The following is a 13,370-nucleotide window of genomic DNA, read 5'->3' as shown; positions in this document are numbered from 1 at the left end:
GTTTTCCATTTTTAATGAATTAAAAAGCTGTCAAAAAGTTTTTCGCAGTCATGATGGGGTATTGTGTGTAGAATTCCTACGTGAGGGATTAATTGAATACAATTTGGAATGAGGTCGCTTATGACAAAATGTGAAAAAAGCGAAGCGTGCGCGTATTTATTTATGCATTTATTGCTGTCATCTCCAAGTTGTCGCTCATGGAATTCCCTTCACTTTGCTTTGAACGCCAACACTCCCTCGTGGAAACCACTGTCATTGTTCAAGCCGCATTCCCGCACGATAACATACTATCGCTGAGGAATAACTGCACGAAAACAAAAAGTGGCGTTATCGACTGACGCTCCGTTACGATCGTGCGCATCACTTCCACAATATTATCAACACTTCACGCTGGCAGAGGGCCACCTACACAGCGACATATTTAGCTTCACTCGGGTCTGTTTCCAACCACAGCCTGCCCAGCGCTGGTCATACACTTGTAATTTCAAAACTCACTGATAACTGTAATTACTCTTGTAAACACCCTGGTTCCACCTGCAAGCTATTTTTATTGTTAAATGTTGTGGGAGATTTCAATAAACGCTGTGTTCGGTCTACCAAAAAGATTTTGAGAGACGAAGATACGTTTCGATACTGCTAACTTTTGTGCAATTTATTTACCAAAAAAAAAAGATTTATACATCAGTATTCTTTATTATGTGGATGAGGCTTTATGAGCTGGAGTGGCTTTCATTCCAAAAAAGTGCATTACAAAGTTTAAATAACTTGATTTTCTCCACTTAATGTTATTGAGACCATTTGTGTTATTGTGACCATGTTTGTATTTTATTGCCTGTGGCTTTGAAAAAGGGTTTAAAAGAAGACATTTGCTTTTGTGAACTTAAATAGCGGTAGAGTCATGTGACCATGGCTTTAAAAGGTGCGCAATTAATCAATGACTCGTCAAATCAAAACTTTTTCTTTATATTGTGTTCTAGTTGGCCCCAATAGTTTGAAATACATCAATGCGATTTGTTCTGCAAATGTGGAACAGAATAAAGCATAAAAATCCATACATTTTTATCCATCTCGCGGGGCAGCCATTTTGACACATGCAGTAAAACTGACACAAATACTTTTAACGCATTAACTTCTATTGTCGACTAAAGAAAGCAAAGATCCAGTTTAAACACAACATCTTATATAAGTCAAAAATGTATTTTAACTTAAATTAGTGAACGGGAAAATTAAGCCATGGCTGGGGAATATCTTGCTTTTCTCAATTGATACTCATATTCATACAAATGTAACCCATGCAAGTTTTGGATAAGACTATGCAAAGTATTCTGCACGCGTGCTTTCGATGTTTCCTTCCTCAAACACACCGGATTTCATCGGTCGCGTTATCAGGTTCTGCAGAAGTTACCGATGTGCTGATGATTTGAATCAGGTGTGTTGGAGCAAGGAAACATCTTGAAAATTCAAGAAATTAACCGTTAGCAGTGCTGGTTTCTGACACAGTAGAAGGTCCGGCTGCATTCGCGTTGGAATGTAGAGCTTAAAAGTCCAAAAGTTAAGGAAATAAATATGAAGGCGATAATTAGTTTGGACCGAAATGACTCCCCCCACCGCCCTCCCCTTCAAATGCAACGTGGACAACAAGCCCTCCATAAAAGTGAGCGCAACTGCCTCCACGCGAGATTTGACGTACCTGTTCTGCCAGCCTTGGATGAGGTTGGTGTACTTGCTAAGAACTCCTTCCAGTTGTCGCCTGCGACTCTGTTGGGGCTGCGAACCGATGCTGTTTCCCAGGAAAGACCCCGGACCGCCTCCTGCCCCCGCGGGGCCGCATTGGGGGCCGGCGCCCGAGCTTGGCGAACCCGTCCGCCCGCCGGCTTTTCTCGAGGAGTTGCTTCGCTCGCCAAACGAAGAGTTGTTTTTGTTGCTCCCTTGATGTGGAGCGCTCGGCGTCCCGTCCATCGCGACGGGACGGCTGAAACCGAGGTGGGGGGGCGGGCGGAGGACGAAGACGACGAGGGAGGAGGAGGGGACGGGGATGGAGTCCAAGCAGCCGTGGCAAGGATTTCACCAGCACCACATCGAAGTGGCGAAAAAGACGGCGCAAACTAAAAGCGAAAGCTGCGGACGTGTCGTGACCCCGCCGTGACGTGGATGCGCGCGTCCCCGAATTGCTGACATCTTCCTCGACGGCGTTCGAGTCCCGCCCGGGTGGCTCTCGTCTCTGCGGTGCGAAGCTGTGTGACTCCGCTACACTGAGCCAGCGCTTTCTCGCACGAAGACACGCCCACTAAAGACACCCCCCCCCCCTTTCCCGGAAGTTACAATGAAGCCTTTTGATCTACATCATCACTCGGAAATGTTTTTTTTTTTTTTTTAAATGAAAGAAAAGTCGTCCACCTACTTGATTATTTTCTACAATGAATTAAAGACAATTGTTCCATATCTTATATTTATTAATTTGTTTGTATGGATCCCTGCCAGGTGATACCTCGGGAGCGACTATTTTCCTGGGGTCCATTACTTCAAATACAAATGCATATATGAGGTTAAACGTATCTTGTGAAACGGTTTTGCTTATAGACGTCATATTATCAAACTAAATCGCTAAATGGATGAGCTGTGATGAAATTAAAATAAAATCATTTAACTAATTGACTAATGAAAGAGGGCATGTTGACACACCTGTTAACAGCGCCCCCTGTGGTCTTCATAGGTAAAGACTGGTCAAACCTTGCTTTGATAATATGCTTGCTTCAAGGGCCTCCAAATGATCATTGGAAACATTTGTCGCATGGAGTGTGTGCGTGTGTTTTTTCAGTAGTTTCAAGCAAAACTAAACATGAACTTTTGACTTGATTGAACTTGATTGGACAAGCCAGCATCCAGGATTAAAAACACTTAAAAGAATATCAGACAGAGAAGCATTGCCGCCTATCACAAGAGACAACGACTGCATTGAGCAATCGAAGGTTTGCCTCGATGAATCTCTGCAGGACACTTAACGGGGCTCAAATAGATTCCCGCCGCTTGTGTGCTGAGGCAGCCTCAAAGCTGAGATCAATACAGAAGTGTAAAAAAAAAAAAAAAAAAAAATCCCTGTGCAACAGAAACTGAGGGAGATGTTGGCTAGAAGGTTGCAATGAGATTCAAGCTAGGGTCAGCTAACCATATGGAACCTTTGCCCCCAATCTTCGTCAGCTTTATTTCCAAACTGTAATGCATTATATTTAGTCAGAAACAGTGAATTCCACAATTTCAATGTTAATAATCAATTTGAAGCAAGGTTAGATGGTTTAGGTGGGGCTAACGTTAGCAGCTAGCCTACAACATTGTTATTGTGTTTAACATAAATTTTTGTATGCTTGATCTTGATACACATTCACCAGAACTGTTTATAGACCATCGTAAATTGAAAATTAGCATTAGCTCGCCTTGTCATTATTGCTAGTTGTGACGGGATGTCGCTGACAAGGTTTCAAAACGCTAGCGAATCCACTGTGGAAAGCGTTAGCATATCGTCTATGTATGACATACTCTCGCAGTGTTTTGGGCGAATTTAGGAAAAAAAAAACACCACTTTCAAGTTAAAAATGCATTGCTATGCGTCACCTTACTCTCATTTGTACAAAATAATATCTCACCATTTTTTTTGTGTGTTATACATCACACTACCGCGTTACAGCAAAAAGTAACGCATGACAGTAATTACATTACATTTGTAATGCATTACTCCCAACTCTGCAATCCAGTATCTTTCCGGTATCTCCTGCAACAAGCCGAGTCCTTTACCTCGTCATTAGCAATAATAATCATCTCTGCTTCATCTCCTGCTCATACGCGCTAGTTCAAAACAGCATGTGTCATCGCGCTCAGAACCTCAGCGCTGTGAAATATGAAAGAGGCTTTGATTCAATCCACTTCTGCTTTACAAGTCCACCGAGGCGTCGCCATTCTCCTCATCATCTTCCTATCTGAATCGGGAAGATCACACACTCTTAAATAAGCCTTCTTCCGGTCCGCTTCAATACCTGTATCAGGATTACCGCTGAGGAGGAGGTTTGAAAAAGAAAAATTCTGAAATTATGTCACGGTGGTATGAAATAATGATCGGTAGTGTACAGCAGATTTGTGAAGGAAAAATAAATAAATAGTTGTGTTTTGGCCCCAGCTTGCATTAACTACAAAGAGGAGCCAATATAACTGCTTAATGGAGTCCAGGGCGGTATCGACCATCTTCTCTGACACGGTCAGCAGCGCTTGTGTGTGCGTATTGTTTGTGAAGATGAAAGCATGAGGATGTGAGATTTTTTTTTTCTTTTCTGCTTTTTTGCCACTGCAAGGTTTAAAGATGCAGCATGAATATTCATGGGGCTGTTTTGAAGAAAGGCGTACCAAACACGAAAGGTCAAAGTCATCACAATGATTGCAGGAAATTGATGGCGCTATACGACAGAGGCGCATGGAGATTTCACTTGTATGTACAACTGCATTCACATTTAGGAAGATTCAAGAGTTTTATTGTCATACGCATAATACCACACAAGGAAATTCTTATTCTGTTCACTTCCCCGAGCAGACTACATTCCATAATCGAGCAAATAATAAGGTAGGCAATAAAACAAATACATAAAAATAGAGCAATAAGGGCAGTAATAATGAACCACCAATAAATGGATAGACTAACATTTTGAGCATATTATGGAGTAGATTGAGTGAAAAAACTGTATGCATATGAAGAACTTAGTACAAAATATGTATTTAGCAGCAACTAATCCCAAGAGTTTCTCCCTCCTCCTCTCTCTTAACTCAAACGACATACAAAGTTATCTAAACAGGATGAGAAAATAAATGAGTAAAATTTTGTTATCTTTTGTAGCGCTATCCTGTTAATTACACCCCATTGATTCATTTTTATCTATAAATGATGGCTGATAAGGTCAAGTTAACGCCTTCTGTCAAATTAACTTTAATTCCGAGTCTGATTAGCATCAAAAGTGTGGAAAAATATTACGACGGGTGACAGCTCCTCTGTAAAAGTGTCATGAGGCTCATATTGGCTCAATTATCGCTCGACTGAACAAGGACAGAAGAAGACCAATTAGCTTTTAAACTTGACACGAGGAAAAAAAAAGAACGGCTCTGTTGAAACTTAGCGCAATCAGATACAGAACTTGTCAAAGTGGAGCATAATCGCTTCTTTTATTTTGCTGTTATTTGTCTTATAAAGGCTGTAGAAACTTCATGCAATTGCATTTCATGCAATGCAAAACTTTAACAATGGAATAATCCATGGGCTTTTGCGCTGCCAAATTCAATAATTTTATGAGAATAAGGAAAGTGCGAAGGATAGCAGTTATGCATCCTGCAAAGTAAACACAAGCTCTTTGCCCCAATTTCAGTAAGACTTGAATTTAATGCGTTGAAGTAGCTAAAAGAACCAAATTGGATGCACAACCGAACGGTAGAATTTCACAATTAAAGTCTTTATAAAAGATAAGGATGCTAGATTTTGATTGCTAGAAGTGTATTAAAAAGGTTTTTAAAGTACTTCTCTTTTTCTTTTGACTGCACCCCTCATGTGGCGCCCGGTGATTTTAAACGATATAATGTGATGCGCATGGTTTGCACACCTTCGTTATCATTCAGCTCCTATATTGAGTTTGCATGCTATTCCTGTGCATGTTATATTCCAATAACATGCGTGTTAGCTTGATTAAAAACTCAAATTGACCTTAGGTGTGAATGTGAGTGTGAATGGTTGTATGTCTATAAGTATATGTCATCCCACTGCCTGGTGATCAGCATGTCCGTTTTTCAGGACTCTACCAAGTGGTTTAGAAAATGGATAGATAAATGTATAATGTATATTAATATGCCAAATCCTATGACTTGGATAATCTTATGCACCCATTATAGGTCCTCATATTAAAAATGGCACTTGCCTGCTTTTAATTTAGAAGATAATTTTGGTTACATATACATCAGGCACTCTTGTCTGCTCTCTGTAAAGGTCACGAAGGAAATCAACTGGGAATCGTGTGTATCCTTCAACCTTCTCCTACCCACTCCACTTAAATTTGCTTTAATGGAGATGGTCCTTGAGTACAGCCAATTAGTATGCTGTTGGGAATTAAGGTCCATCTCTGCAGTTTAAGCAGCCTGAAATAAGTGAAGTCATCCTTTTTGCAAGCTCGCTTTCACTCTCCATGTCATTAGCATTGATCGCCCTCTACTTCAAGGCGCAATAATTACACAGCGAATGAGAAGGAACCGCGACGTGATGCACTTCCACCTTGTTGAACTTCCTTGCCAACATGAATGACAGTGGCAGAGAAAAACTGAAAATCGAAAACTGCAGTTATATATATATATATATATATATATATATAAATGAGCCCAAGTCAGTTATTCAGTCAATGTAACCAGCCGCTGAATCGTATTTAAAATAAATAATACAAAAACACGTAAAAAACAAAAGAACTTCAGTCCCCAAGATGCTCCGCGCGTCAATCGGTTTCACACCCCCATCGTTTCTCCAGCCATACGCGCCGTGACCGCCACCCTACGGCTGAATGGAGAAAGTGCAGCCCACGCCAAAACACAGGCGGCTCTCGCTCTTGAGTAGAGCAGCAGCCCGAGAGATGAAAAGATGGAGTAGCCCATGATGCATCTAAACTGCCCTGTTTCAAGATGTTCCCCGGAGTTTTCTATGCACTGCTGGCGGGTTTCCTCGCCGCCGTGGCGTCGTCGTCGGCCAAGCTGTCCCTGGGAACGGACTACCTGAAGGGAGTGTGCGAGACGGGGCTCCGGGCGTGGGGCGAGCAGCGGAGATTTCGTCAAGTGGACGAAACTACCGCGTGTGACCGGGTGAGTCATGGAAGAGGGAGGAGGCGGGAGTCAACTTAGGCTACTTTGTCCCCGCTAGCATCTCATCCGGAGATCGCTCAGCTTCAGCACCAGTCGTAAGCGCTCGCGTGATGGGTGACATTGCAGCCGCGTGCTATCGCGTTGTTTGCCGTCACGACGCGGTTTCCTCTCAACGGGGTCGCGCTTCCTCTTTGACCTTCACGCACCTACGATTACATTGGCGTTTTCTTAATGAGCACCTGTCACAACGCCGGGCGCTGTTGCCCCCCCCAAAAAAGCCATGAAAGACAGCACAAGGTCATTTTGCATCTCATCTCGGATACCAAACACCATATGAAATCCATTTACCCATCTGAAACAAATTCAAAATCCATGTAACACCCCACCCCCCCCCCCCCCCCCAGTATTTTGCCACGTCATTCACACTCACACGAGGACAATTTTTATCAATAAATCTAAAATACACGTTTTGAGATGTTGACGAAATATGCATGCAAACTCCTTTACAAATGCACATAATAAAGAATACAGTTTTCTATAGTGCAAAAGACTGTGCAGAGATCGGTAAAATGTCGCATTTTATGCAAACATTCACAAAGTAAGCCATCACTTCAGGAACATTCTGTGCTACCGTCATTAATAATCCAGAGCTCTAACCACATTTTTGACTCGGTGCGATCAAACTATTTTTCTTAGGTGCGACCACAATTGTGACTGCGGTTTTATAGCATTATTATTATTATTACTATGAAGAGAGTCTATTTCAGGCTCAATGACTCGTGGCCTGGGCAGCAAAGTTCTTTGTACAATTGCACAAAACATGCATTTATAAAAAAAAAATATAGTAAAAAAATATAAAGACCATATTCTGCTGGAATTTAAATTTAGGTAATTAAAAAAAGATAAGTGTCCGGAGGAGGTGCAATGATTAATCAATTAATTGACAGGTAATTGTTTATTCAAGTAATTGGTATTTTAATTGTTTGCATGAATTTTTAAATTTACTAATGTTTACTTTTGACTTCAATAATAACAAATAACATTTTGTTGGGGTTTGACTCAGTAACTGAGTCATAAAGAACTCATGATAATTTAGCTTCATGAGATGTTTTAATAAAGTAAATCTTAAAGTTTTTTGTTTTTTTAACAATCCGTTTAATCAATTACAGATAAATGAATAACCAAAAAATTCACTGGTTGCAGCCCTAGTTATGATTAGTTTTAAATGCAGAAAATGTATGTGCTCTATTTTTTTTTACTGACAATATATATATATATATATATATATATATATATATATATATATATATATATATATATATATATATATATATATATATATATATATTTTTTTTTTTTTTTTTTTTTTCACTATTCACTGTTTTTGATGGATTTTTTTTTAATATTTTGACATTATTTTAAGGTTTTTTTTTGTTTTTTTTACTGGGAGGGGAGGTGTACCGTAACTGTCTTGTCACAAAAAAAAAAGGAAGCAAAACGCATCCTTAACGCGACGTGAGGGGGATCCTGAAATACGCATCGGAAGTTAGTTCCAGAACGAACCCGAATCTCAATTTGCGACGATGTAACGTTTCAGCTCCACATCCCTCTGAGGCTGCTGTGCGGCGGGCTGCTTTTCACCTGCAACGCTGTCATGTGGACTTTCCTTGCCAAAGCACTCAGGTACTCCTCCTCTTCCACGCGAACCACTGTGACCACCACTGCCTCCAACTTCGTATCTTCCGTGAGTCAACCGCTTTTAACTTGACGAATTCCAATGACTTCCTGCTGTAATAGAGCCAATTCATTTTACAGTCGATTATACAAATGGATTTTCTCGAGGAGCGGCCGGATTCTTTTTATGTCTAGTATTGTGAACGACTTCCTGACGACAGTCTAGACGTCATTTTATCTCAGCATGAAAACAACTCGAATCTCACGACAGGTCCAAATCTTGCTCTGAAAAACAATGAGGTGAATTACATGGAGATTTTTGCGTCTGCCTGCTCCCAATTCATTACAAATTAAAGGGATCAACTGTAAATATATGATTGAAAAGCAATAAATAAAAATGAATTTAGAGTAACTTTTTTCCTGGACTCCTGTATATCCCAAAATAGCAATTTTCCTTAAATTGGATCAAATGAACGGAAATTTTCAGTTATTTTCTCATTCGCGAGGGACAGATAAGCTCACGCTTTCGTGTTTGCACCTCCAGACTTTCAGTGTATTTTTTGTCTGTGTATTTTTATATAAGCAACAGAAATGAAACTTTACACCGTAAAGCATAGGTGTCAAACTCCAGTCCTGGAGGGCCGGTATCCTGCATGTTTTCCGGTTTTCACGGCAGATTCAAAATGATTAGCTTATTAGCAAGCTATGTGGGAGCGTTAAACATTTGAATCAGTTATGTTGGAGAGGTTTGAAAACATGCAGGATACCGGCCCTCAAGGACTGGAATTTGACACGTATGCCTTAAAGGGATGCTTATTTAGCCATTTTCAGCAATTTTCAGCAGGTGTATTTGACCGGGACACCGAACGGCACGAGTACTATCGAAAAATCGATGGATAAACGGATGAAATGAATTTGTAATCTTTTTCTCATCCCGAGGCTTTCCTGGGTCAGTTGATCTTCGGCGAGGCCCAAATAACACTGTGGTGGGTCGGGATCTCCCTGACGTTCTCTGGCTTGCTCGTACTGCAGAAGGTTTCCCCGCAGGATCGACAAGCCGGCGCAGTCGCCAAGAGAGATGAATGATGCATCTCATCTCCGCTTAACCGTTCAGCCCGACTCGATACTTTTTCAACTGCTTTGAACGGCTTCAAAGTCGAGTTTTCCTTCACACCAAAGAAATATCACATCAAAGCGTTTCTTTCTTTTATGGGTATAGTTATGAAATGTGTGACGTGCAGGGAAACTGAAAGAGTAAAAATGTGGTTTGATCGAGATCAATTGCCAAACAAAAGATATGCCACAAATTAATATCTGCATCTTGTATACTGTAGGACAACCGGTATTTGGGTACGTCCCAACAAAATGAGGTCACTTGGTGAAACTGTAGATGCTCATGCTTTTTTTTTTTTTTCGATGAATTTTTTTGAGCTACAAATTCCAAATGTTAGTCTGTATTTCCTATCAGTGAATTTTGCAGACAGTAATGTGAAAAATGAACAAGCATTGCTTTACCGCAGAGGTCCCCATCCGCCGGTCCACGCACCCAAAATAATGATATTTTGGAACAGATTTAGTTTATCCCTTAACAGTTATAGATATATCTGTGTTATATATCTGATCTTGCTTTTTGGCGCCGCCTCTGGCCACTGTTGATATTACATTTTGTCGTGAGGAAGGACGGTGCGGCTTGAGTCACTGTCACTGTCAAATATATGCAAATATTCTATAATGGAGTCTCGAAAGTTGATGCTGATCAAATCCACTACACATTGAATCAAAATTTTCAATGGGAACAGAATTAAATCGATATATAATCCCACGGTCTAACAATCATAAAATATAGACTGTAAAGACCATGTAAGTACAATTTTCAGTAAAGTGTAAATATAGGCATTTTCAACTTGTATAAGCTCCTCATTAACATTTTTGTTCAAACATTAACAACATAAAAGAAAAAAAAAAACACTGCATTTCTCAGAGTACAAGTCGACCTTACTTATAAATCAAGCCCCCTTTTTTACTTCAAGTTGAGTGAATTTTTTCGAAAATCCTGACTTTTTGTCCTTGAGTACATTGTCTTGAAAATATATACAGTAGAACCTCGCTATCTGAAAAGTCATTTTGTGGGTTTCAACAAACACATAGAATGAATGTACAGAGGCATTTGGACGGAATAAGGAAACCAAGATGGATCGCTAGCTTGTTAGCAATTAGCGCTAACCCTGCAAATATTGATCATAAAATAGAACCTTGTAGTAGCAAATGACTTCATTACTTCGTAGCAGATGGTAACATAATTAAATTATCTTCTTTGTGTTAAAGGATATTAATGGCCTGAAAAAAGTGGTCAATTTAAATAAGCGCGAAGATGAAAACAGGAAGAAACAGCTTGCCTGGAATTTGTCCAGGTCTTTTCCATCTGTGACAATGTGTCTGCGCAACAATTTCTTTGATTAGTTCCTTGGCATAATGAGATCCTGGAGTTTTGTTATGGAGGTTGCCAGGCAACAAGAGACTCGTGGGTTATCACACCGGCACCATGTCACCAATAATTAATGACGATTATGTACAGCAACTATCCGCTTACCAAAGTGTTTCTTTCAAAACAAAAAAAAAACGCGACTCTCACTGTAAACTTCGGCACATACTTAGAAGTCTTAGCTGAGGAACTGAGCTGCTCTTTTCACACTAATATCAACGCAGCTGTGAGAAGCCTTGAACTCTGACATTTTCCCATCTGCGTTACCATAAAAATAGAATGGTGGCGCACCTTGGGATTTTGAGGCAGCTTCGAGGAGAAACCGAGTCGGCAATTCGCACCAAAGCGTGCTTTGGCTTCTTGCTTCATTTAATTCATTTGTTCTTAGCGGCACATTATGTATACAGTACTTGAATTCATGCTGCGCCTCAATTCACCTCCAGCTGTTGTTTCCTTTGAAAAATATACTTCAGGTGTTAACATTAGCCATTTTACATCATTGAGAAATACTTGGGAAATGATGCTATTAAGCTAAGGATATTCCTAATTATCTTCAGTATAACGAGGCTTCCTTCAAGCCAGTTTGATTGATTATCCTGATGACATTGAAGTGCGTAGTTGGGATGCTGATAGCGGCATGAGCGCGATGAATAGGGAGACATTTTAGGCGTTATTGTATGGACAAAAAAAAAAGAATAGAAAAAAAGAAATAAGAAACAGGTTGTACAGCCTTAAAGCAAGTGCGCTTGTCTGCTTCAGACCATTTCTTTCGCAAAATGTCTAACATGGATTTACACTGTGGTCTTTAATGCCTATGTGATTATTTATTTTTTTATGTAAATAATGTCACATGATAACAGAAGTAAAAATGGCAAATTGGCCTGGAAAGACCGTTTTTCTTTTGAGCATTAAATCACACTTTGCTGTTAAAGAAACATAATATGAATGCATATTGGTAGCTATAAGAAAAATGCACAAATACTGTAACAAACACAATTGTTGTGTATATCGTGTTGTGTACATGTATCCCTATTAATGTGACCGCAATCACATTGGAATAAGAAATGAGAATAATACATATCTACAACTAGTACAAAACAAATGTTTTGGTTGTCGCAATATTTGGATTGCTCACATGAATGTCGCCTTTTGGGAACAATTATGAAATCATCGCTGTCATTGCCTCATTAAATGCAGACCTTTAACAGTTTTTTTTGGGTTCGCTTTTGCACTTTCAAGAGCCTAATGAACAATATAAAATGTTTTTGTCCTGTAATATTTTAGATCCTTGAGAATTTTGTACAGCAATATGGCGCTGCCAATGTGGAGTGAACATTTCCAACTAGCATTTCAACGTAGTTGCAAGGATTTGAACTAGTACTTGAGAAATTGAATATAGTTAAATACATTGGAACATATTCTAGTTCCTTGACTTGTGTCGAATACGCAACGTTTGTTGTTATTTCTCCTTTTGAATTTGATCAAATTTAACGTGCAAATGTGACATATGTAGAAACCGTTTTATCTGTGAACTTAATCTGACTGAAAAAAAATGTACAGGAACAGAATTTTTTGCCTTTGCAAAGATGTTTATGCCCAGTTTTAATTCGACAGCCTCAATGCATCTTCATTTAACAATGTCCATTACACTGAAAGCTTTTTAACAGCTTAAGATAATTCCGCCGCACGAGGCCCAAACTCATTATCATAATCAATAAACATTTATTACTCTTCATTTGAAACTGGAGACTATCCGTGTAAAAGCTCCCTTTTGGAAGCGGTTCTCATTAGAGTGTGCAGTTGCATTTAATGAAGTCGATATGAAAGACCTGAGCAAGTGTGTGTCACAACAATAAGTATTTTCAATATGTAATGAGGGCTTCTTTTCCCTCATTAGATTTAATAGGGCACGCTTGATGATGGGAATTTAGAAATGCCTGCAAGTCCCTTTTAGTACCTCTGCTTCTAGAATGTGCTATTTGCTCCTCTTGCTGCTGAACTGATTTTTTTTTCATAAGCTCACTCTGATCTGATTCAGTCATTATGTGTCAAATATAATGTGAACGATTTGTAAAAGTGTAAATAGTGAAACGTTATTTTAGGGCAGAAATTGTCACCTCCACTAGAGGGGTAAAACAAAAATTGTGAAATAAAAATCTCATCTGATGCAATGTATTGAGTTTTGTCTTTGCTGTGTTTTTGTCTTGTTTTGTTGACATTCCCTTTAGTGCGGCTCCATCTAGTGGATGCATAACGCAAGACCAGCCACTACGGTAGCTTCTATTCTATGTGTCTTATAATGCGGTGCGCCCTATATATGAAAACAGTTAATAATATAATCCTATAA

The 13,370-nt window shown here is 39.6% G+C and overlaps 2 protein-coding genes across 5 annotated transcripts in view; one reads left to right on the top strand and one right to left on the bottom strand.

Annotated features, from left to right (window-relative positions):
* The window catches only part of osbpl10a (oxysterol binding protein-like 10a), a 28,064-nt gene extending 25,799 nt beyond the window's left edge, over positions 1–2,265 (bottom strand). The window contains exon 1 of one of the 4 annotated variants that reach the window (XR_015863937.1): positions 1,691–2,265. Coding sequence is in view for 3 of the 4 variants with exons in the window: in XM_088404413.1 (XP_088260539.1) it covers positions 1,691–1,959 (269 nt within the window). In the remaining variant the exon portion in view is untranslated. The remainder of the gene's footprint in view (positions 1–1,690) is intronic. The other 3 variants (XM_088404413.1, XM_088404414.1, XM_088404412.1) reach the window with 3 other exon arrangements.
* A 4,320-nt stretch (positions 2,266–6,585) lies between these two features.
* Positions 6,586–13,202, top strand: LOC148406155 (transmembrane protein 42-like). The gene is made up of 3 exons (XM_088404180.1): positions 6,586–6,867; positions 8,465–8,611; positions 9,481–13,202. Exons 1-3 carry the CDS (start codon positions 6,691–6,693, stop codon positions 9,625–9,627), a joined length of 471 nt encoding a protein of 156 aa, XP_088260306.1. The 5' UTR covers positions 6,586–6,690; the 3' UTR covers positions 9,628–13,202.
* The last annotated feature ends 168 nt before the right edge of the window (positions 13,203–13,370 follow it).

Source organism: Hippichthys cyanospilos, chromosome 21 (genome assembly GCF_059441005.1).
Source record: "Hippichthys cyanospilos isolate Australia breed blue-spotted pipefish chromosome 21, RoL_Hcya_1.0, whole genome shotgun sequence".
Lineage (NCBI taxonomy): Eukaryota > Metazoa > Chordata > Actinopteri > Syngnathiformes > Syngnathidae > Hippichthys > Hippichthys cyanospilos.
Note: the sequence above shows the minus strand (reverse complement) of the source record. Positions and strands in the feature narration are given on the sequence as shown.

Coding starts and splice junctions, on each gene's coding strand:
- LOC148406155 (XM_088404180.1), top strand. CDS start 6,691: ATGTTCCCCGGAGTTTTCTATGCACTGCTGGCGGGTTTCCTCGCCGCC. Junction 6,868..8,464: donor AAACTACCGCGTGTGACCGG/GTGAGTCATGGA, acceptor GTAACGTTTCAG/CTCCACATCCCTCTGAGGCT. Junction 8,612..9,480: donor CCTCCAACTTCGTATCTTCC/GTGAGTCAACCG, acceptor TCTCATCCCGAG/GCTTTCCTGGGTCAGTTGAT.